The 24914-nt window shown below is 42.8% G+C and overlaps 1 protein-coding gene across 1 annotated transcript in view; it reads right to left on the reverse strand.

The window, feature by feature from the left end:
• The window catches only part of shroom3 (shroom family member 3), a gene marked incomplete at its 5' end in the record, with an annotated part of 62639 nt that overhangs the window by 31808 nt on the left and 5917 nt on the right, over positions 1-24914 (reverse strand). Inside the window, 2 exons of the mRNA XM_080510297.1 lie at positions 3828-3995; positions 17402-17556. Of these exons, the coding sequence (XP_080366423.1) occupies positions 3828-3995; positions 17402-17556 (323 nt within the window). The remainder of the gene's footprint in view (positions 1-3827; positions 3996-17401; positions 17557-24914) is intronic.

Below are 24914 nucleotides of genomic sequence, written 5' to 3' on the forward strand. Positions count from 1 at the left end.
ATGTGGTTCTTCAGCTCCTCTGCAGTGACTCGCCTTTCTTGTGACTCTCTTCTCTCGTGACTCCCCTATGTAGTGACTCTCCTATCTCGTGACTCCCCTCTGTAGTGACTCTCCTCTCTAGTGACTCTCCTCTGTAGTGACTCCCCTCTCTAGTGACTCTCCTCTGTAGTGACTCCCCTCTGTAGTGACTCTCCTCTCTAGTGACTCTCCTCTGTAGTGACTCCCTTCTGTAGTGACTCCCTTCTGTAGTGACTCCCCTCTGTAGTGACTCTCCTCTCTCGTGACTCCCCTCTGTAGTGACTATCCTCTCTAGTGACTCTCCTCTGTAGTGACTCCCTTCTGTAGTGACTCCCCTCTGTAGTGACTCTCCTCTCTAGTGACTCTCCTCTGTAGTGACTCCTCTCTTGTGACTCTCCTCCCCAGTGACTTTCCTCTCTAGTGACTCTTCTCTGTAGTGACTCCTCTCTCGTGACTCTCCTCTCTTGTGACTCTCCTCTCTCATGACTCTCCTCTGTAGTGACTCATCTGCAGTGACTCTCCTCTGGAGTGACTCTCCTCTCTTGTGACTCTCCTCTCTCATGACTCTCCTCTGTAGTGACTCATCTGCAGTGACTCTCCTCTGGAGTGACTCTCCTCTCTAGTGACTACAGAAGATGGTTAATATTTTCTGCAAAACCAAAATAAAAGTAATAGAATTTAAACTGTAGCTATGAAACAGCATGAATGCAATGTCAGTTTTTCAGATGTAAATATATTTCCGATGTTTTTTTCATCATTTCAAGTAATTAACATGTTTTGTGAGAAATTGTATTTGGTGTAAAATCTCAAAAACGGCTCTTGGGTCATAAACGTTGCCGACCCCTGAACTGGTGGATTTAGAAGCAGTGAATTCACCAACCCTTGCATGAACCTGTTGAGCTACAACAGAATGAACTTGAAGGAACTACAATCCTCATAACAATGTTATAATCAAATCCAGCTAACATTTCAATGAAATACATATGAAAATGTTTGATAATCAGTGTTGGATGGTTGTTCCCCCAAACGACAGTGGACCACAGGAGCATGTGCAAGGGACACACACACACACACACACACACACACACACACACACACACACACACACACACACACACACACACACACACACACACACACACACACAGAACTGGTCCACTCTCCAAGCTGACCTGATATCAACTGATTCCACAGCCAATCAGAGGAGAGGGGCTTTTATCTACAATGTGGAGTGAGGAGAAGAGTTCTGATTTGATTCAGCAAATATATTATTAAACTAACAGCAGTAGAGGCAGCAATTTAAGCAAAATTAAATGTAGACTGTATTTAAAAAAAAAACATTAATGAATTATCTCTGATGCAAAGCTGAGAAGTCTAGCATCCTGTCATTTTCCTCTCTTTTGTTAACTCTCCTCCCTCTCTTCTGATTGGCTGTAGAATGCAGAGAGAGCCTTGATCCAATCATGACAACGGTATTCTCAGCCTGTGCGCATATCTATTAATATTAATTATTTATTATTTATTAAATCTGAAAACAAGAAGTCAACAACACTCAAGTCATTTAAGGCTTCGTGTCACGGTCTGCTGATGTGTATCATCATCACCTCATCCATGAAGACTCTGGATCATGGTATACTCATCCATGAAGACGTATACTCATCGATGAAGACTCTGGATCATCGTACACTCATCCATGAAGACTCTGGATCATCGTACACTCATCCATGAAGACTCTGGATCATCGTACACTCATTGATGAAGACTCTGGATCATCGTACACTCATCCATGAAGACTCTGGATCATCGTACACTCATCCATGAAGACTCTGGATCATCGTACACTCATCCATGAAGACTCTGGATCATCATACAGTCATCCATGAAGACTCTGGATCGTCGTACACTCATCCATGAAGACTGGATCATCGTACACTCATCCATGAAGACTCTGGATCATCATACAGTCATCCATGAAGACTCTGGATCATCATACACTTATTGATGAAGACTCTGGATCATCATACAGTCATCCATGAAGACTCTGGATCATCATACAGTCATCCATGAAGACTCTGGATCATCGTACACTCATCCATGAAGACTCTGGATCATCATACAGTCATCCATGAAGACTCTGGATCATCATACAGTCATCCATGAAGACTCTGGATCATCATACACTCATTGATGAAGACTCTGGATCGTCGTACACTCATCCATGAAGACTCTGGATCATCGTACACTCATCCATGAAGACTCTGGATCATCGTACACTCATCCATGAAGACTCTGGATCATCGTACACTCATCCATGAAGACTCTGGATCATCATACACTCATCCATGAAGACTCTGGATCGTCGTACACTCATCCATGAAGACTCTGGATCGTCGTACACTCATCCATGAAGACTCTGGATCATCATACACTCATCCATGAAGACTCTGGATCGTCGTACACTCATCCATGAAGACTCTGGATCGTCGTACACTCATCCATGAAGACTCTGGATCATCGTACACTCATCCATGAAGACTCTGGATCGTCGTACACTCATCCATGAAGACTCTGGATCATCATACAGTCATCCATGAAGACTCTGGATCATCATACACTCATTGATGAAGACTCTGGATCATCGTACACTCATCCATGAAGACTCTGGATCATCATACACTCATCCATGAAGACTCTGGATCATCATACACTCATCCATGAAGACTCTGGATCGTCGTACACTCATCCATGAAGACTCTGGATCGTCGTACACTCATCCATGAAGACTCTGGATCATCGTACACTCATCCATGAAGACTCTGGATCATCGTACACTCATCCATGAAGACTCTGGATCATCGTACACTCATCCATGAAGACTCTGGATCGTCGTACACTCATCCATGAAGACTCTGGATCGTCGTACACTCATCCATGAAGACTCTGGATCGTCGTACACTCATCCATCAAGACTCTGGATCATCGTACACACATTGCGAGATCATCTGTTCATCCTCTGCGGTTTACTGTCGTCCTGACGTAAGAAAGGATTTCTCCTGGCCTGTGTGTTCGCCTTTACTCAGATCCCGTGGTTCATGCAGCTCCTGAGTTCAGTGGAGGTCTCACTGTCTGTGGGTTTACCCTCCACCCACTCCTGTGTGCCTCTACTCTTAAATAAAAGACTTTTCTGCTCATCTACTTTCAGTTTGGTCAAGTGTGTATATCTCTAAATCTGCCCAGCTTGTTCTTTTATCAACGCTGCCTCAAGATCCCTTGTATGCTGTCGACTCCTGTCAATAAACATGCTCCTGATCCCATTCCTGTCTCCATGTTGAGGCTAAAACCCCAAAACAGTCCCACCTGGTATCATGTGAACAAACAGACTGCAGGGTTCCTGACCATTAACGAGGATGATTCAATAAAAGTGCTGCAGGACATTAGTCTAGGTGAGTACAGATGGAGAACACCTGTTTCAGTCAGCAGAATGCAAAAGCTGCAGAAAGTTGTTTGATGTCTTGCGACTGGAAAGACTATTGAAGTTAAATAGACAAAACAAAGAATGAAAAAAGTCAAACTTCTGAATTCACTACTGCATGAATCAGAAACCACAGCAGTGGATTCTGATTTACTGTCAGAAAAGCGCTGACTCACCTCTTGGATGGTTCTAAAATTACGACAGTGAAGCCAAACATGAATAAAAACCACCAACTTCACCAACACAAAGAGGCAGGAACCTTCAGATAAAAGCAGGTGGCCAGACCACGGGGGGTGGGGGGGGGGGGAGCCTTGGTTGTGGACCAGAGGTTCCCTACCTGTTTCTGGTGCGGAGCTGGACTCCCGAACATGGTCGGCTGTGTTCTGGTGATGGGGGGGTTTGCTGTGGCAGCGACGATGTCGGCGACGAAGGAGGAGGAAGAGGAAGAGAAGCAAAGGAGGGAGGTGAAGAAACAAACTCCTCGATGTATCCGGCATCAAACTCCCTAAAGAGAGACACAAGATGAAAACCTCTGAACTGGTAGTTTATCGTGACAACAACAACAACAACTGAGAAAACGAACACACATCCTTCTGTGGCCTGCTTTCAGCCGAAAACTCTAAAACTAAACATTCCTATCACATGGACTTTACAGGATTCTCCAGTCCGTCAACGATCACGTTGAGGGACAAAACCCACGCAGACTCATGGAGCTCATGCAAACTCCCCAGCAGCCAATCAAACCGGGATTATCGCTGTACCTTTTCTTGACCTTTGAAATAAACCAGCTCATCCTGACCTGATCTTCTGCTTTAGAAAACGTCCGACTGACGAGACCTGCTGAGTCAGCGCCGCAGCCAAAATAAACCAGTCCGGTTTGGTACGCGGCAAACAGGAAGTTGGCCTGTTGGGTTTCATGACATCACAAGTCAATCATCAGGGGATTCTAATCATTGGATCCAAAGTCAGTGTGAGACTGAGGCAAACTTCATGATGTTCTCTGAAACAGTTTAAACAACTGGATCAACGTTTTGATGAGAAAATGCAAATTAGGAATGACTCTTCAAGGCTCTGATTTAGAGTTCTGATTTGTGTGACGATGACGATGACGATGATGATGATGATGGCTGCTACTGCTGTTTTCAGGATGTTAAAAAACATTCCTACGTTGCCAAGACCCACTGCTATCGAGGGCCTCACCACAGGGACCCCCCCCCCCAGCCGGTTGGGGGTGGGGGGTTACCACAGTCAGTGAACCGTGGTTCACAGCCTCCACCATCCTGGCAACACTGTTGGCATTCGACTACCTGCATTTTTGTTTTCTTCCCTCTCTGCTCCCTGCCCAGCTTTTTAAATGAACTACTCGTTTCACGAGAAACAAAGAGAACAATACGCAAGTTTCAAACAACAGCAGAGAGAAACACACCCAGGCTTATATTATAAAGTGAGGACATTCCACTGCACATGGCAGACATCACAATGCTAATGCTAGTCTGCACCACCCACCAACTTTCTCTCTCTCACACACACACACACACACACACACACACACACACACACACACACACACACACACACACACACACACACACACACACACACACACACACACACACACACACACACACACACACACACGCCATTAAAGTGAAACCTGTCAGACTGGTCAGAGGAATGTCGAGCAGCCACAAGAAGAAATCTCCCAAAAAGGAGGGACTGCATTGTCACATTCCATGTCATCACAACACACACACACACACACACACACACACACACACACACACACACACACACACACACACACACACACACACACACACACACACACACACACACGCCATTAAAGTGAAACCTGTCAGACTGGTCAGAGGAATGTCGAGCAGCCACAAGAAGAAATCTCCCAAAAAGGAGGGACTGCATTGTCACATTCCATGTCATCACAACACACACACACACACACACACACACACACACACACACACACACACACACACACACACACACACACACACACACACACACACACACACACACACACACACACACACACACACACACACACACACACACACACACACACACACACACACACTTTACTTGAGACTGACCTCACCTGAGTTTCCAGGGTTGTTACTCAACAGCAGCCAGAACTTTCCAGATTAGATGAGATTCCATTAGACTAGCAAAAAGCCCAGAGTTCAATTAACTCCCCCAGAGTTGAATTAACTCCCACAGTGTTTATTTGAGGTCGGTCGGCCTTTTGCTGTGTCATTCAATCAATCTTCATTACTGAGCCATACTGGAGGTCCGCCGAAGAAGACCCATTGTCCACGTTTCTTCACTTTGTCATTTACATCGTCTCAAAGAAAGGTCACCACCCATCTTGAACAAACGTAGCATGCCTCTACACAATAATTCACATTTACTCGTTACTCATTTATTAATTAATTGATGGACTTGCTTTACTAGTGGTGCACTTAAAAAAGCAACTTGTCATATGAGAAATTATATATAACTTACTAAAATAACTTTTATATTGGAATAGATTGTATTGTATTAGTGTACACATAGAAACATGGAGGCTAAAATGGGGGACAAAAGGCTGTGGGTCAGTGTGAAGGAAACGGTTTAAATTCAGCTAAACTGAGGAAGATGCTCTATAATCTGGACGTTACGTCAGATGGCAGTCACCTGACGATCATGAAGCCACCTTCATCAGTCAGCCGTACGATTAGCCATGGGCATCAGTCGGCTGTTAGCTTGGCCGCCAGCATCAGCTTTGTGTGTCGTCATGTGACTGTTGGTTCTGAGCTATGAATCCTCGTCCGGGACCGCCCAGACAAGTCCTGAAACATCAACATTTCACTCGGGACCTGGTCCAGGACCGATGAATCTGATCCGCTAGCATCACACACAGAGCGAATCGGGACAGAGTTCATGTCTGAGACAAAAAAAAAATCTGTCTTGATCCGCTCCGTTTGCAGCGTCCTCCTAGACTGCACAGATTGTGAAATATCTTTGTCTTCCGCCAACCAGGAAAAGCAAAACTTCCCTGAAACGTGCTGGGAAATACGGTGAAACACAGCTGGATTCTGTAGATTTTCTGCACATGTGCAATTAGCTCAATAACAATATTGTATTCAGAGTGTTTGTGCTGCTCATTGTTTATACTACAACTGTACATTTACTGACATTCACAACACCATCATCTGTAAAAGTGGGAACACACTTCTGACAGCCAAATACTGAGTGGACTTGTATGACAAAAAAACAACCAGAATATACAGAGATCCTGATCAAAATATTGTCTGCACACAGCCTTTGTTCAACAAAAATGGAAAAAGTTTCCAGCTCATTCTCATAAACATAAAGTCTTTGGTGAAAAAGAAATCGCATTTTATTACCAATTGATACAGAAAACCAGCAAAATTGTCAAACTCACTAACTCATTAATTAGACACGATTCTTTCCTCTGAGTCTCTCCTGAGTCTTCCTCACCTGCTCTGGTGAAACTGAGCTTTCAGAGGCAGATTCTTTATGAGCTCGAGCAGTCTGTAATTTAACGGGACCTCTCTGTGTCATTAGTGTATCAGATAAGAGCAGCGGGGAAGTACGACACCTCGGGCCATCGAATCAGCAGGTTGTGGTTACAAACACTGTTTTCTTTGCAGGTCGATTGATTCTTTACTTTGTCCACAATAAGAAATGTAAACTTGGACTCAGATGTCACAATCCACAAATTATGTTATGTTGTATGTGATTCTACAATATTGATTAAAATAACAGTGGATTCAGATTTTTTTTTTTCTTATTCTAAAATATGTAATTGACTACTTTCAATGAACTAAAAAAACTAAAACATTTTGATGCTGTTTTCGTGACAAAACAAAACAAAAATAAAGTTTACATGTACGTTTTTAGCCACTCGTGCAAATAATTATTAAAAAAAGCATTTTCATTGCAGCTTTTTCTAATACTACAACTACTTTTCTGCTCCTCCCTTCCGGTTCTTATAATATTTAGCTGTTTCATGACTTCCTAATATCTTAATACTCAACCCTGAGACTCTTCTATACACTTTTAAAGAAGAAAAAAAATCTTTAAAATGTACTTGACATACAAGGTCTCACTTCTGCAGAGAATAAACCAACATATAAAAACAAAACCATCACTGATTTCCACTAATGTCCAAACCACAGTTCCCAAAAGTATGATACCGAAGTCGAAGTGTTTAACTGTGTTCATGTTTCGCTGGCTGACGTGATCTTGGGAAACCTGCTGCAAGGGTTTCTGGGATATCAAAGATGGCGTGGTGAGATGCCAATCGACCTGGTGAGGTCGAGTGTACAAATCTTGTTTCGGAACCTTCTTGACTTTCCGTGATGCGAAGACGTCAACAAACCAGAGTATCTTTCGCGAAGTGTTTGTCGGATGGATTTCCTTCAGAAAGGTACTGAGAACGTATTAGAGACGGACGTCAACAACTAAAACCGGCTCCTAAATTTCCCATTTTTCCTGTGTGGATTCTGGGAGAGGAACTTTAAGATGAGATAGAACTGGGTGAACAACTCATGGAATGATTTTACTTGTGAAAGGGGGTTAGGTGTAAGCTGGAGCTGGCCAGATAACTTGCAGTTTGAAGGTTATAGATGTTTTGAGGCAGACACATTTAAAAATGTGCAAAAGCAACTGTTCTGGTCATAAAGGATGCAGAACTCTGTTCTGCCTACTGCTGTACTTTCTGTCCTGTAAGTCATAATGTATTCATTTACTTATTTGGCTGGTCATGCAAATTAGGTTACAAAAGGACTTGTGTCTCAAAATATACTAGCTCGTATCATCTGTGACCACTAGATGTCACTGTACGGCCACAGAAATCTGCTACAGTACCACAGAAAAATAGTAACTACCACGACTGTATTTGTATTGAAAAATGCCTCCAAAAGGAAAAGGTTCTGCAGTACCAGAGCAGGATTTAAAGTAAAAAGAGGCAACAGAAAGAGAGCAGCAAGACTTATTCGTGGAAGGTTCCGGAACACTGGAGCTGGACCAGAATTATTAACACTTACATCTGGAGAATATTTGCGACTTGATGAATTGTTTGGACGGATGTGACTTATAGGCTAGAAAATACGGGAGCTACGATGGGAAATCGCTCACACCTTGTGGTACAAAGAGGTATTACAAGCTAAAACATTTTGTTAGTCGAGAGATTATCGTTAGAGAATGAGTGGTTCGTGGCGGCGTTACGTTTAACCGAAGAGGTACACCTTGCAGCTGTTCAACTTTGTGTTTCCTGGTTTCCTGGTTTCCTGGTCCTCGCAAAGTCACGGAGCTCACAAATCCCCGCGATGCTGTTAATACACACCGACACACACACACACACACACACGGGGTTGCCTAGGAAACAGGTGTCGGGCAGTTTGTCCAGATAATCACTTCTTCCTCTTCCTTTTTTTTCTTCCTTTTTGAGGGGGGGCTCAAACATTCATTGAGCTTGATTACGTCAACCAGCGACAAAGGAGCACAAAGACGGAGGGTCAGTGGAGATGAATGGAATAAGACAAAGACGGACAGAGAGAGACCGAGAGACAGAGAGAGGGGGAACGTCAACAGACGACAACACAATAAGCTGCTGAAATTCTTCTTGGCCTAATTGGGTCACTAAGTGCACTAACCACACGGGATCCACCTGAAGCATAGAATAATTATAAAACACTTAACATTTGTCACAAATGGTCCCTTAAAGTTCACTTCTGGGCAATTTAATCCCATCTGGCCCCCTGACGTCAGCACTGCAACCACACTCTGATCTGAGAAGGACAATTGTCACTAAACGTCATTTGATGTTAACAGAAGATGAGCAGATTAAAAAACAAACAAAAAAAAAAAACTTTTGGATACAAGATGCATCAAGTTTGTGTTTTTATGTACACTTCATGTCATTTCACTGACATTTACTTATAGAAGTACGCTTGAGAGTGCCAACCCTCGACAATGAAAACACAGCACATACTGAGAATATATAAATTAATGTAAACCACAACGGTATAAAGGAATATCATGTAGACTGAGAGAATCTGTGGACAAAACGGTTGTAAGTCGAAATGTATTTGACATGCCTGCCATTTCATGGAGATATCACTTTTTACCTTTGGGTAATATTCCATAAATATATTGCCAAACGGCATAAAACCAACATTAACACAACCTAAGAGTTAAAAAATAAAAAAATAAGGGGGTGAGATCGGGCTTCTCTCTCCCTCTCTCTCTCTAATAATAATATTTCTAATTGTGTATGATTAAAAAGTAGGGGATAAATGTAATATATTTCTAATAAAACACATATTCAAAACTGAAATTATATGCCACACTGTCATGTTACGTGTACAGTTTATATGTCAGTATGGCATTTAATATCAATTTCAGCAGTTTCAGGTTGAAATCAATAAAGCTGAATCCAGGAAAATGTTTTGGTTTTTTTTGTTACAACATGACTAAAATAACTTAGAGGTGTTTCCTTATCAGGTTTTTGTGAACTGCGTCAACTCTGGCGAGACATGAAACCCTGCAACCCTCCAGACTCGGTGCGTCTGGGTCCATTAATGATTTCGTATGTAGACAGGTGATTTATGTCTCCTAAAAAAAACCCTCCTTTCATATGTTTGAGTACAAAGTAGCCTCTATTGTCAAATAGGTCCGTGAAGTATTGTACAAGCCAAGATGATAGCATTGCAATGTGTACAGAAGCAAGAGAGTTACCTCACATCGACAACATGATTATGACAACATGTGACACGAAAACCAAGAGTTGTGGATAAAAGCAGGTTTTTCCTCTCCTGAAAGTTTGTTACGTTCTTTTTTTTCTGAGCAGAGTCCACTTTTCTCACTGATATTGATACGATCCTACAACTCCGTACAAAGAGCCAAACAGCAGGAATGATGGAGAGAACAAGCTTCGCTACAAATCTTAATTCATCTATTTTCACCACAAGAATCGATCCACAAACAGACCGACGAGGTTTTGGAAGGATCAACATTAGTTTAGTTCTTCTTTATTTCTTTGGAGGTCTCATATAGTTTGAGCGTGTCGGCCCACCAGACATGAAAGGTGTTTGAGGGTCATTACATGACTAGTCAACTATGTATTTATTAAAAATATGGACACATTGTCTGATGCTCAAAATGATAAAACTATGAATAAAAATGAAAGAATGATCCAGCCGAACTATTTTCACGTTACTAATATGAACTAAGACAAGTTGAGAAATGTATATTTGCTCCTAAATATATTATTTTCGTTCATGTACTACCATTAATATTATATAATTGTTTGGGGAATACGCTTTAAGACAAAGAAAGCCCTACCTTTTAGTCGTAATGTTGCCCCCGTCTCATTTGGGATGTTTTAGAATCATAATCTCAGGTAATCTCCGGCGTCAGCGAGCAGGTGCTGTACGATTCCCATGGTCACTTTCAGTTTTGCATTCTGCCGGAGTCACACAAACAAAGCGCATGCAAAGCAGCCGGAGCGGCAGGAGAGAAACCTGCTCGACTGAATACTGACTGACTCACCGGCATGAAGAGGACAAAGATCCACCTGTCACTACCCTCCAACGTCAATCACTTCCACTCTTTAATTCACTTAATTCCCTCATCTCACCTCTCAGTCCCCCTCATGTGTTCTGTGATCCAACGTTACAATCCGCAAGGTGAGAAATGACGTGAATGGAATCTGTGTCCAACGTCACTACTTTGACAGTCTATGTCAATATTGATTAGCAGGAAATCCAGCATAAGTGCTTCTCAAACAAGTCCCAGATTTGGCAAAACATTCAAGCGAATCCAAGCTTTAGAGGGCAGGAGGAATCCTGCCAGCAACAATCAACCTTCATCACAAAAATCTAAGTATTTCATTCGACTTTTCCTTGACACGTGTCAATCTTGGGACAATACTTTTTGAGACCAATAAACAATACATTTAAGTGTCGCGTGGTACGGATACCAGTATTAGATACTGCAACGAGGTACTCACACTCATGAACGCTCCTCAATTAGTAATTACATGACATCATCAGTCAGCGACGTCACCCGCAGCTAGTCAGCACTCCCGGTGTGTGTGTCTGTGTGTTTCTGTCCGTCCTGTTTTATTTTGTAGTTATCCGAGTTCTCCCCGTCTCGTCCCACTTGTCCTTCCTGTGCGTCCTCCCTCCCCGTGTCTCCTGTACTTCAGGTGAATACTACTTCCTGTCCCTGTGTGTCTGTGCCACATTGTGTTTGGACGTCACGTCAGACGTCCAGCGTCCTCGATCACTTCCTCGTGTCTCCGCTATTGTTTCTTTTTGGACCTGAGCTCGCCTTCTGACCTCCGCCTGGGTCGTTCCTGAGGTTGAATCTGATTGCTGTTGGGTCCCATCCCGGGGCCTCATCTAGAAACGCTGCTGAAGCACAAATCAGGTCCTGAAAGATGCGTAACGCCACTTCCCGCGCAATGTTTGTGATCTAAAAACATCAACTTTGCAGGAGGATGTGTGTCACGGCGTGCCAACTTTGCACGTGGTGCACACACCTTCTGGAGACGGGGAACGTGGCGGCGCTGATGGTGAGGTGGAGAACTGAAGCCAGATTAACCTCCTACATTTAATCCCTGTCAGACATCACACTTATTGAGCCACGTCGTCATAAATAACAGGGTATAGATGTTTCTTTAGTGGAACATTACTGCTGAATCAGCAGCTCTATGTTCATGAGTCAAACTTTCATCTTCAGATCAGATTCTTCTCCTCCACCAGTCACTGGTCTCTCGAAGACTCTCTCACTATTTCCAGTGTTTTTCTTTTATCAGTAATTCCACTACTGTGACACCAGATAATAGAATTCTCCTGACCTCCACCTCCACCTCCTCCATGACTGTTTCTCTCTCCGCAAAATTCCTTTTCGTCGTCTTTTCTGTCAGGATTTAGCGTCGATCAGCTGATTGAGATGCAAAACTATTGACGAGGCACTTTGCGTTGACCATTTATGGTAGAAAGTGGGCGTGTTGAGGGCGGGACATGAACTGCACAACCAACAGATTTGGTACCGGGCCACAAAGAAGAGTATAAAAAGTTTTATTTTGAAGAGGCCGGGCGTAGATGTACTGAAGCTTTACAGGCTGTTGGAGGCGACGTAGCATCGACATGGAGGCCGTGCGGAGGCGGTTCACAGCAATGCTCAGCCGTCACATTTTGTTTATGTATTTGAGTGTGAATTAGGCTTTATGGCATGTAAATGTACTGGTACTGGTACTGTACTTGGTCAAATAAAATACATTTAATGAAAATTAAATAGTTATTGTTCAGTATAATTTATTATTCATTATTTATATATTTAGTACAAGCATGCTTGTGTGTGTAGCTTTCACAAGTGTGGGTGTAAATGAGCTTTTTAATGTTATTTTAATGATGCTGGTCTTCAGCTCGAGGAGACGAAAGTGACAATTATATTAGGATTTCAATGCTTTTTTCAATCGAACTACCTGCCTGTCACTGCCGGGTTGAACAGTTGAGTTCAGACTGAAAGACCTGATGATGTAAGTTCAGCTGTGTGTTTCATAGACGGAGACAAAGACTAAAAGGCTGTGATGAATGTGTGAAACAGAAAAAAACATCACTGTTTAAACAGCCGGATACAATAAAACCGTGGATTGATACACAAGAACAGCTACAATGGATAGAAATGGTTGAAATAGTGGAGGCGTAAATAGCTAGTTTCATCACGATGCAATGTTTTATAGATTTTCTGGACGATGTTTATTGTCATGTGTAGAAACTCACACTGTAAAATAATAAGCTGACATTGCTGGTCCCCCCAATCTGTACGTCGACAAACCAAAAGAAGGAACAAGAGTAAATACAGATAAATAAATAAATGAATAACTTTAAAAAAAAGAGAAGGATAAGGCAAATGATATAAGACAAGAGTCAGACGAGGAGCTGAGGAGTGGAGGCCTTTGGTTACAGGCCTCTGGTGTTAGCTGCATGCTAACGCTGGGTGGGGGGGGTCATGCATGGGAGCAGAAAGGGAGGGAGGATACATGCATGGGTCTGCAGTGACAACAGGACCCCCTGCTGGGTGTGATGCTCAGTCACATTCCTGAGTCACAATTCACATGCCATGACTGTATTATGATGAGTGAAGATTGTCTTTCCTGAGAAATGAACCAACGTCCTGTGGTCTTGTGAAATCCCAACATCAATTCTAAAACGCAACTCAAATGTGACTTGACACTTTTATTTTTGAGCTCTCGCAGACATTCAAATGAAACATCTTTTGTTTTTTTATACAATAGAGCTAAAGTGCCACGTTTCTTTTTAAAGTGTTCATCTGTTCAGTTAAAGTGCCATTGTACATGTACATGTAAACTTTTGATCGTATTTAAATCTGTATATTGAGCCCTATTGATGGGTTATTGCACGTCAACGAAACAGCTTCAAACAGTAAAACCATACACCTCTGTGGTTGACAGCGGAAATTTACTCCTTAAAGATAAATCTACTAAAATAGACAACAAATGGCTTCAAAGTCTAAAATTAAAAAATGGTTTCAGTTCAAAACTGTAATAAAATGTTAACGTTTTTTTTTTATTAAAGTTCTTAAATTTTGGGAATTCAAAATAAACTACACTTTAGCAATGTTTTAACCAATGCATAAACAAAACATGTAGACCGTATTATTTTAATTTTAAAGTAAGTAAGTTTCCTCATAATTGTACGAACAACATCCCTTTTTCTATTTTTAATACATTTGCAAACACATGAGGCATTTTTCTCATGTGGTCATTATGGGGAAAAGGAAGTAATGCATTTTTAAATTAGTGCTGTGCACACTTTCTGGATTACATTAATGACACGCTCACATGCGCACACACACACACACACACACACACACACACACACACACACACACACACACACACACACACACACACACACACACACACACACACACACACACAGACAGGTGTGGTGAGTGTGGTGACAGGTGTATTTGCTGTTGACATCACACACCTATTGTCCAAATGAAACCAAGAATAGAGTCGCGCACGCACAGACACACACACACACAAACACACACACACACACACACACACACACACACACACACACACACACACACACACACACACACACACACATGCACACACGCACTCACGTACGCACTGTTTAACATAATAACAAGGAGTTGTTTTTGTGTCTTTGTAAGACGGAGAAACAAGATGTGTGTGCGCTGTTTTCTTCCTCACTCCATCTTGTATGTGTGCGCCGTTTCTTTTTGTGTTTGTTCGTGGATATTACTGTATATTATTGCAACTTTGTTCATGCAATAATTTTGGAACCTTTTATCTAAAAATATAAAAATTCTCAAAGTGATGAACTTGCACTCTAAGTCTTTTGTTATATGATCTGATTATTAAAGTGGACTTGTGCCATTTTGCACTGAAACCACATTGGAAATGGTCATTATTTCCTTCTGAACGACAAAGAGTTTGACACCTCTGATCACAAAATCCTCATGACTCATGCAAAAACACAATAGTCTGGGATCCCGTTTCCATGACAACGTGAAAAGTGAAAATGCATAGTTTTCGCATTTATCGTTTAATAGAAGTTTCATGTTTACACAGAAACATTTTGAAAACAATGTCCATTTAAACCCATTTAAAAGGCAAACGCCAGGAAGGAATGCTGCAGAACACTGAAAACTCTGTTAATGTGAAACTTCGTAAGACGATGCTATTTTAATCAATCGGACAATATAAACGTACAGCACTGTGATCACTCAGTTTCACTTTATCAATATAACCATTTCATTGCATATCATACTGCGTACAATTGTGTTTGTGATTAAAAAAAGGTGTTGATTCTGACAAGCCAGACATTTCAGGCAGAGCTTCCTCGGAGCCTTTCCTTTACTTTACATTTTGTTTCCGTGGAGTTCTTTGGGCCCCCGTGTGCGAACACGTTTTGTGTTGCAATATTGATTGTTCATCATGACAGCCTGAGTTGCTGCGTGTTCCATATTTTCACATTTCTGCAGCTCTGTCAGGTGAGAACATGAACCTCATTCTTCCACATCAACCCTCATGGAGCGAAACAGACTTTGGAACAAGTTAAGAACAAAACACGTCATTGGAAGCCTCGGCGACCAGGATTTATTTTATGTCAAAGGCATTTCAATTCTCCCGAAAAACTCTTTGAATGGGCTGGTCATTTTACAAGAGACCTGATTGGTCAGGAGGCGGAGCTTTTATACTGGCTCTTTTATCAACAACATAACCTGCTCCGGAGCAGGTGAGACTTTCAGTGTAAGTTACCGTGGGGATTTACCAGGTGAGAAGTGAACCAGCAACCCCCCCCACCACACACACACACACACACACACACACACACACACACACACACACAAACAAAGACAGACCTGTAGCAGATCTTCATACGATCCTTGCAGACGACTCGATCGAAACACCCAGCCCTGCTTAGCTACTCTCCTCACCACGCCTTCCCACAATGCCATGTGTTCCTCTACACCTGGCCCACCGTGTGTGTGTGTGTGTGTGTGTGTGTGTGTGTGTGTGTGTGTGTGTGTGTGTGTGTGTGTGTGTGTGTGTGTGCGTGCGTGCGTGCGTGCGTGCGTGCGTGCGTGTGTGTGTTTCTAAAGTCTAAAGTCCTGCATTGTGCTGCGCCTCACTCGCAGTCACACCCCAAAACACAATACATAGCAGCTTTGCACCTGGCAATGCATCAACCTCCACACTAAAAGAGATGCGACACACCCGCCTGCAGCGAGTCCCGGGTTTCCAATCTGCAACTCGCCCACGATGAGCATGAACCTCAGTGGAGCTGAACCCATTTTAGACTCCTGTCTCGCCAGGCTTTGCACCGTGTAGACACTTTCAGTCACTCAAACTCAGTAACTGATTACAGTTACCTGATTTATGAACAGTTGTGAAATTACTTCAAAAAAAATAATTGGAAAAGTAACTTTAATTAAAGTAGTGTTGTTGTGACTCATTAAGTTCAGATGAAGTTACTTCAGACTTTGGGAGATCGATGTTCTGAAATGTATATTTCTGCGCTTCTCAGAAAAAAATAATGAAGGAGAACAGTGACAAGAACCGTCAAGACAAACTGCCCACAGGCAGACAGACGTAAAAAGCTAATAAGACGAAGGCTAATATGAATTCAATGCTGCTAACGGTAATCAACCACAGCGCCAGTGGATTAAGGCTAATGCTAATGCTAATGCTGCTTACAGCGGGACACCTGTCATGCTCTGGTCAGGAGAACTGAGTAAGATCAGGATTACTGAGGCACCCCACCGAACCATTTCAATAACAGCTTCAGCTAATGCGAAACCGAACACGACTGTCTGTTTTAATGCACGAAGTTACTCATGAACATGAGTAACTTTTCCTCTTCCAGTAAATAGGAGTTGGAATGAAATGCTCTGTGTGAGGGTCTCAAGGGGCGGTGCTGGATTTGAGGTTATAGTCCCACTGCTGGAAGGATGTTGTTTTACCAATGGGGGGGGTCCCTGAGCAAGACCTTTGACCCCCCCCAGCCGCTGCACTGAGGCAGCCCACTGCTCCCCGCCTGTGTGGAGATGGCTGAACACGAATAGGAAGGTTAAATGCAGCGGAATCGTTTCCTCAAGGGGGCGAATAAACATTGTTTTCCTCTTTCATGAAGGACTTTTCTTACTGTTTACCTTCATTTGAAGAATCTCAGTGTTACACACACACACACACACACACACACACACACACACACACACACACACACACACACACACACACACACACACACACACACACACACACACACACACACACACACACACACACACACACACACGCACACACGTTGGTACCTGCGGACAGTGAGCTGCAGAGTCTTGTGTGAGCCTTTGACCAGAGCAATGGCCTCCTGTCGATATCCGGTCAGCTCCACCTCATTGATGACGATAATCTCGTCGCCCACAAGCAGAGGCTGCTCCAGGCATTCAGCCTTTCCACCTTCCTCTACCTGCACACACATGCAACATTTTGAGCAAATCATTTCTACAGAAAGCAGACGTCACATGTTCCATTGTTTCTATTGCTGTAGGATCCACTCCTGGTCTAACCCCCGGAGTTTTGGTCATTTTCTGTGTCTTGATAAAAAAAATATTTTATTATATCGTCTTGAAAATAGCAAAAGAATTTCCTATTTCATTATTGGTAAGCAGAACTAACAGTAGTAATCAAACAAACGTCTCATTCATTTGCAGTTAAAACACCTAAAACAGACAAATTTATTGTGAGAGCAACAAAACCATCTCTTCCAATAGTATGCCCACTAATATAATAAATACATTCAGTTGAATTTACTGTAGTTGGAGAGTATTTATGCTTCAAATGAGGCTGAAATATGATTAAAAATAACTTCTCATAACCAAGAATGTGTTGACTCCATTCACCTGCTCCTGAGTTGTAAATACAGCTTTGTTCAAATTCAGCAGCTATTCTATTTGAAATGCTTCCCTCTGCATTGAGATGATCAAACATTCAATTCTTCTGCCCAATGCTTTGACTCTGTGACAAATTGTTTCGCATATTTGGTTTAATCCAGATTGATTTGCTGTAACACACAGATATATATGACAACGTGCTCCATCGACAACTCCAAGGTGACACAATTCACCTTGTGCTTGTTAACGGCTCAGAGAAACCAGAGAATTGTTCTTGTGCAAACGGGACCTCATGCACGCAAAACTGGTGGCGATATTCTGACACGATCCCCCTGAAAAATGCATGCAAAGTGACGGTGTGCAAGGGAAGCACACTTTACAGAGGGTGTGAGTGAGGCGGGGCCGTCATGCTGAGCCAGGCTCAACACATGGAGCACTCATCTCTGCCATGGAGCCGTCGGGGTGAAACGTGTTGGCTCACACTTCCCAGGGCAGCTGCTATCAGGGGTTCTATTGCTCTGGGAGCGAGCAGACACTGGTGCGGTCATGAAAAGAATCCCTGTAGAGATTTCAGATCCACACCATCTCCTAAATGTTTGTTTTGAAGCCGTTATGAGGCTTCATTTCAATGCAAGGAGCTGCGAGACCTGGAAACGGCCCGGGCTGGAAAGTGTCCTGATCAATTCTATTAAAAAAAAACCCAATCTGTACTGAAAACTCTTATAATCCTCTTCATGATGACACTGCAATAATCTCATCTCACCGTTCAAGTTGACTGCAGTTTGGGGAAGTCATTGAAACTTGACAGTACTGGCGGTGCGACAAAACAACTGAAAAATTATAAAGTCACCCACAGTTTATCACCTGAAGCCAAGTTATAGTCTCCAAGAAAAAATGGAAACCATAATGGATTCAGTTATCACTCAATGGTTTCTTTACCGGGACCTCTCAGTGCCTGATGCGGCTCAAGCTGGCTGGAGAGCGGTCGGGTCAGTGAGCAGCAAAAGAATATGAAAGAAGCAGCAAAAAAGTGCCAAAATAGAAAAAAGTGCAAGTGCAAAAGTAATTGGAGGTTGAACAGCAGTGTGGCTTCTCCCGCAGCAGAACAAAAAAATAAATAAAACCAAGTTAAAATCTTCCAAAACAAAACTATAACCATAAGTTAAAGAAAAGAAATCCATAAAAAGAAATGAACCTCAAAATCAAACACTTAAATAATCAACTCAGTGATAAAGCCACTAATCCCACATGGAGCCTCCCCCAGCTTGATCCTCCAGTTGGTTCAGCCCAGAACCGTCTGTTCCCCAGGGGAATCTTTTGACGCGACACCGCCCCGTTCATTCATTCGGACCAGGAGAATTACAAAAACAAAAAAATCGAGGGCGAGAGAGTGACAGAATGTCACGTCACCTCCCGAACCTCACGGAGAATATAGCGTGTCAATAAAACTCTCCAGACGTGGCGATCTTATCAGGGTCCTCTGTTGACTTAGCCACGTGCCCGCTGAAGTTAGCAGAAGTGGAACGTGGCGGTTTCCAGTCTGCGTCTGGCTTCGGTCAACCTTCAGTCAGATAAATCAGGATGAATCAGGGAAGTTCGAGGAAGCTATGGCCACTTCCAGGACTGCTGCAGCCGCACACCTCGTCCGGTTCCTTGACAGGTCGCTGGACTGGTGAACCCCACGGGTAGCAACGCAACATCTCGCTATGACAAAACCCAGAGAAGATGGAGGAACTCTCCAGACGTGGCGATCTGTGCAGAGGCAGAAGAGCAACGTGGCACCAGGACAGGACAGAACAAGAGTCCAAAGATTTGCAGGTCAAAGTTGGCCTTGGTGTTTCATTCAGTGCGATGTTACCGATGTTACCGAGGTTTTGGAAGCGACTGCTGTTCAAAGGTCTTGGGGAAAAAAAAAAAAAAAAAGATTAATATGGATAGCATCTTCACCAGCGACTAAAATAAAAAAAAACTGACACCATCCGCACAAAACAAACATGAGATCCACATGAGATCCACAACACGAGCTGCAGAAGGCATTGGGAGATGTCCACTACAAGCCAATGAGAGTGGAGTGTTTACGTCTTGACAGCATCTTCCAGGCCTCAGAAAGACGCCCTGGAGTAGAAGCGTCAAAGCGCTAATGACCTTCAGGAGCAAACCCCTGCTGCAGTGCACATCTGGCACCTCCTGTAGCCAAACATATGGCCCATTTCACACAGAGCAGGATTTTAAATCAGAGGCCTGTCCACACCACAACGCTGTTACATGCAGCCTCGTCGTTGTTTTTCCCCCGACAAGACGCTCATTAGCTGAAAACGATGATGTCATCGACCCACCTCTCGACCTACAACCCTGCATCAGACGACCTTCGGTTTCTCTGATACGAGGATTTGTTGTTTTTTGCCATGCTCCATGTCTTCTTCTCCATTTTTTTGGTAAAAAGAACATTTTGAAGAACGACGGGGAGGAAAAATAAAGATCGTTTCGCCTCGTGTGGACAAGGACGATGTCGATCTGACACATTTGTCATCGCATGTTCGAGTGGGAGCTGAAAATCAGCATCACCGACTGAAAGTCGCATTCTAGATCAGGGTGGAAAACCAGTCAGAGACCAAGAGCCACTGAAATGACCAGGGGACTACGGAGAGCCACGTCATACACATGTGGACTTACAAACCAACTCTCTCTCTCACATAAACAGGAAATGACATCAAATGAAAATTCATACATTTTTAGCAGCCAGATGTATTCGTCACAAATGCAAATTAAAAAGTCTAATTACTCTGTCAATCGTCTCATTGTGTTCCCCTTAGCTCCGCCCCTCTGCTCTCCTGCTTCCTCCTCCTGGTCACAGCTGTTTGTTGTTGTCATCAGTGTGTGTATTTAGCTCCCCTCTCTTGTAGCTCTGGTTGCCAGTTCATCTGCGTTCTCACACCATTCGTACCCGCCATTTTCCCCTCGTGTTGTCTTCGTGTATTGTCGACCTTCTGCCTGCCCGACTTTGCCTCCTGGATTTCCTCCTCCATCGCCTGTACTGGTTTTGACCTTGGACTGCCTGACTTTGCTTCTGCTGTGTTATTTGAGAATAAAACACTGTTGAACTGAGCTTCTTGTCTGCCGTGCAATTGAGTTCACGAACCCTGACAGTAACTGTGTTGTTTGTGAGGCTCCTGATCACCTCTGGCACACTGGGAGCCCGTTGGTGATGTTCTCCACCTTGACGCAAAGGGCTCAGGTTTAACTTACTTGATATGCTGCTACACTCAGTTAATGGATAGAAGAGCAAGCGACTGATCGTCAAAGAGCCGCTGGTTGGCCACGGCTATGTTCTAACAACTTGTGTCGAGTCCAGTGAGGACCATGAACCCAAACAGCTTCACCTTCTTCCTCAACGAAAATGCAAAAAAAACAAACAAACAAACAAACTCAGAAAACTGCATAAAGCTACAGCTGGATTGAGCAGTGGAGAGCAGTGGTTTTAAACGTCTGCACACATGGTTAAAGACTTAGCTGGATCTGCGTATTCACAACCTGTCAGACCTCAGGTTCAGATGTGCCGCCAACAAAATCAAGTACGAGTCTGTTTTAGGGTTTTAGTGAAGAGATTTCCTCTATTTAGTGAAGGATTTAATGAAACGCTGGAGACAATAGCTAATCTAAAACAGATTTACGGTCAACCCTCCTCCACATTTGGGTAGAAATGTCCATTGTTGTTGCTCTGGTTGTTACAACAGCTGGTCTCCTCAGTTCTCCTCACTGGTATTTAAAGACCAGCTGATTCAACAGCGGTGATGCTGCTGCCATCCAAACCAGCTGCTATCAAACCCTTAATCCTCACACTTGATCAGCTTTTTTAATTACCACATTTTTCTTAGTGTCTAATGTAATAATAGTCACACGGGAATATGATTCCCTCAGGACCAGTTGGTAACTTGTGAATTATTCTCCACCGTTTGTGGTTCTTGCAGTGCGTTCGCATGAGATAAGCAATTTTTTAATTTTTTTTGTATTTCACTTGAATTTACTGACATCACAGCCTGGATATGACGCCGCGGCCGTGTACGTCCCAACGTCCGCTGTTGTCACGTGGTATGTCGTCGTCATGGCAACAGGAAACACGCCAAAGCAGCACTTCAGATCAGTGAGCAGCGCTGTCGGGATGGAGCTGTTCTTAATGAAGGAACAACTTTACAATTTGAGCCGGAATGGTAAATCTAGAAGTCAGAATGTTTGACGGTTACAAACTCTAGTGCCAGGTACCATTATCATGATTTTACCACTAAACTCTGGCTTTGTTTGACAGGAAACTGTGTTCTACCTGTCAAATATTTCCAGGGCGCAATATTTTTTAACTTAAATTTTAACTTGAAAATTTGTAAAAAAAAAAAAAAAATACTCAATTACAGTTACGTTTATAAATGTCATCCGTTAATTTCCGCCTCTGCTTGTAACTCCTGACAGCAGGAAAAGCAGAAACAATACATCTGAGATCAACTAAAAACACAAGGACAATGTCATGTTTACGTTACGTTTAGATTAAAGCTGTTAATGCGTCAACATTTCAGAAAAGAGAAGACGAGAAGAAACCACTTAGAACAGTGTGAAGTACACGTTCAAACTCCTTTAACGTTGCTTTTTGTTTCTCAAACAACATCTCCGATTACGCAGATGGTGGCGTAGTAAATGCACACTTTGTTGCACATGAGCAGAAAGATTGCTCCATATTATGTTACAAATATTGCACTAAAAAGAAGTTTTATATATATATATATATACATACATGCATACAACTGCTCACCTGTTTTGATATACAACAGAATTGAAAACTGTAATCTTACTATCAATTAGTAATATATTACCACAAGTTACCTTGTTCTTTAATCTATGAAACTGTCTCTGTGACAAGAGTTTTTATTCAAGGTAGAGTTTGTTTCCTGAAATTTGTCTGGCTTGGATCTTTGACAAACCTTAACAGGAACCTTCACACAGCAACACAACCCAGACTACATAAACTGGGAAAGCACACATTCACCACAACGATATAGTTTAAACTGAGTGACAATAACAAGGTGGTTTTGTGTGATGGTTGCTTTCACTTGCTTCCTTGTTGTGAGCTAAAATATTAACCCTGCCTACTGGGGACACTTCAGTCGCTCCTGCCAAGAATTTCTCTCAGGGTGTGACTGACCCTCCTCTGCATTGTGACATGTGTTAACCTCGCCAGTGTTTTCTTAGCCTCCAGATTGTTGCTTCAGCACTAGGACACACTGTTTTCATACGGCGAGCGACGGACGGCTTCACTGAGGCTGAACAGGGACAAAACACCCAAACAGCAACCCAAAGCCCAGATAAGCTGTGCTGCACGATCAGGACCCACGGTGGGGGAAAAAAAAAAGTGGCAACAAAAGCAAAGTGTGATGTGATGTGCTGATGAGAAGGAAAAGAAACATTCGGTCTCAACTGTGGAAAAAAAAGATAAAAAGAAGACAAACATAGAAACTAAACGACTCCTGAGCTCCTCAGAAAGACACACGTAAATGCTTTTCAGGAATAAATACACCCAAATGAGGCCTGCAGTGTGTGTGTGTGTGTGTGTGTGTGTGTGTGTGTGTGTGTGTGTGTGTGTGTGTGTGTGTGTGTGTGTGTGTGTGTGTGTGTGTGTGTGTGTGTGTGTGTGTGTGTGTGTGTCTTTGGCACCCCAGCTGAAATTCATTACCCTGCAGTCATAAGTAACCAAACAAAGCGGCTCAGCCTTTTCGTACCATGACTGAAACTTCATACCTCCTCTAATCAATAGAGTGTGTGACTCAAGAAAACATCCTCAGAAACCAGTGTGTGTGTGTGGGGGGGGGGGGGGGGGGGGTGTCTGGGGTCTGGGCTGGGGTGTGCGTGGGGGGAGAGGGTGGGGTGTCGGGGGATCCTCCACTGACAAAAACATTCTCTGATTCAGAGTATCTTGTATCGTGTCTCAGGAAATCCTGTCATGAACCTCAAAGGTTAAGAGTTTCTAGAGTATAACACGTGCACTGTACCTCACTTTAGTCTCGTTTTAATCATTAAATGTGGATAGTAAAAATCTATTTCCATGTTGTTTTATGACCTCTTTTTATGATGTTCCTCTATTTTACTGTTTGCTGATTTTAAGATTGTGACTATGCAAAGTGTCTGAGAATTCTGAAAAGCACTAATCAAATAATATTACCATTATTATTTTTTTGATTAATCAAAGAAAAGAGTGTCCAGACTTGATGTATTATCCGTATAATGTATTTCATTGTTCTGAAGTCAAGCTCTCCACATGTATTTCCACATGCACAATTATCACATTTTATTTCTTGTCTCTCATTCCGAAAATGAGCCTGACTTGTATTTCGTAACTGATGTAAAAGAATATTAGATTGCCAGACATACACATATAGCTCCATGTCACGCGGTGATCAATATTGTAAACACGTTTTTAAATTGCACTGAACTCATTTTTCATTTTAATTGACAGTCAGCTGCCGATTACATGCAGATGCTGATAGAACTACAAGGCTAAAAAAAATGAAACAAAAAGAAAATTCTGCTGGCACCCTCTATTGGCCAGCCTCCGCTGAAAATAAACCAGTGACAGACGTTGACCAACACCAAAGCAACAATACAGTTTGTTCCCTCACTTAACTGTCCATGTAATCTGCTCGGCAGAGAGTTGAGGACTAAATTAGACACAGGAACTATTCCCACTTCCAGAGGCGCCGCAGGCTTTAGACTAAACTGACAAACGATAATGACGACGGCGATGACTGAGGAATAATGACAGAAAAGGGTTCAGAGAGCAAGATTTGGAGGACACGGGACCAAATATTTTCTAATCTCACAGACCACAGATGTCTTGCACAAATGGTAGCTGGTCGACTCAGTCCAGAGCAGCAGCACATCTGGATGAGAAATG

The sequence above is a fragment of the Blennius ocellaris genome (assembly GCF_963422515.1).
Source record: "Blennius ocellaris genome assembly, chromosome: 15".
Classification (NCBI taxonomy): domain Eukaryota; kingdom Metazoa; phylum Chordata; class Actinopteri; order Blenniiformes; family Blenniidae; genus Blennius; species Blennius ocellaris.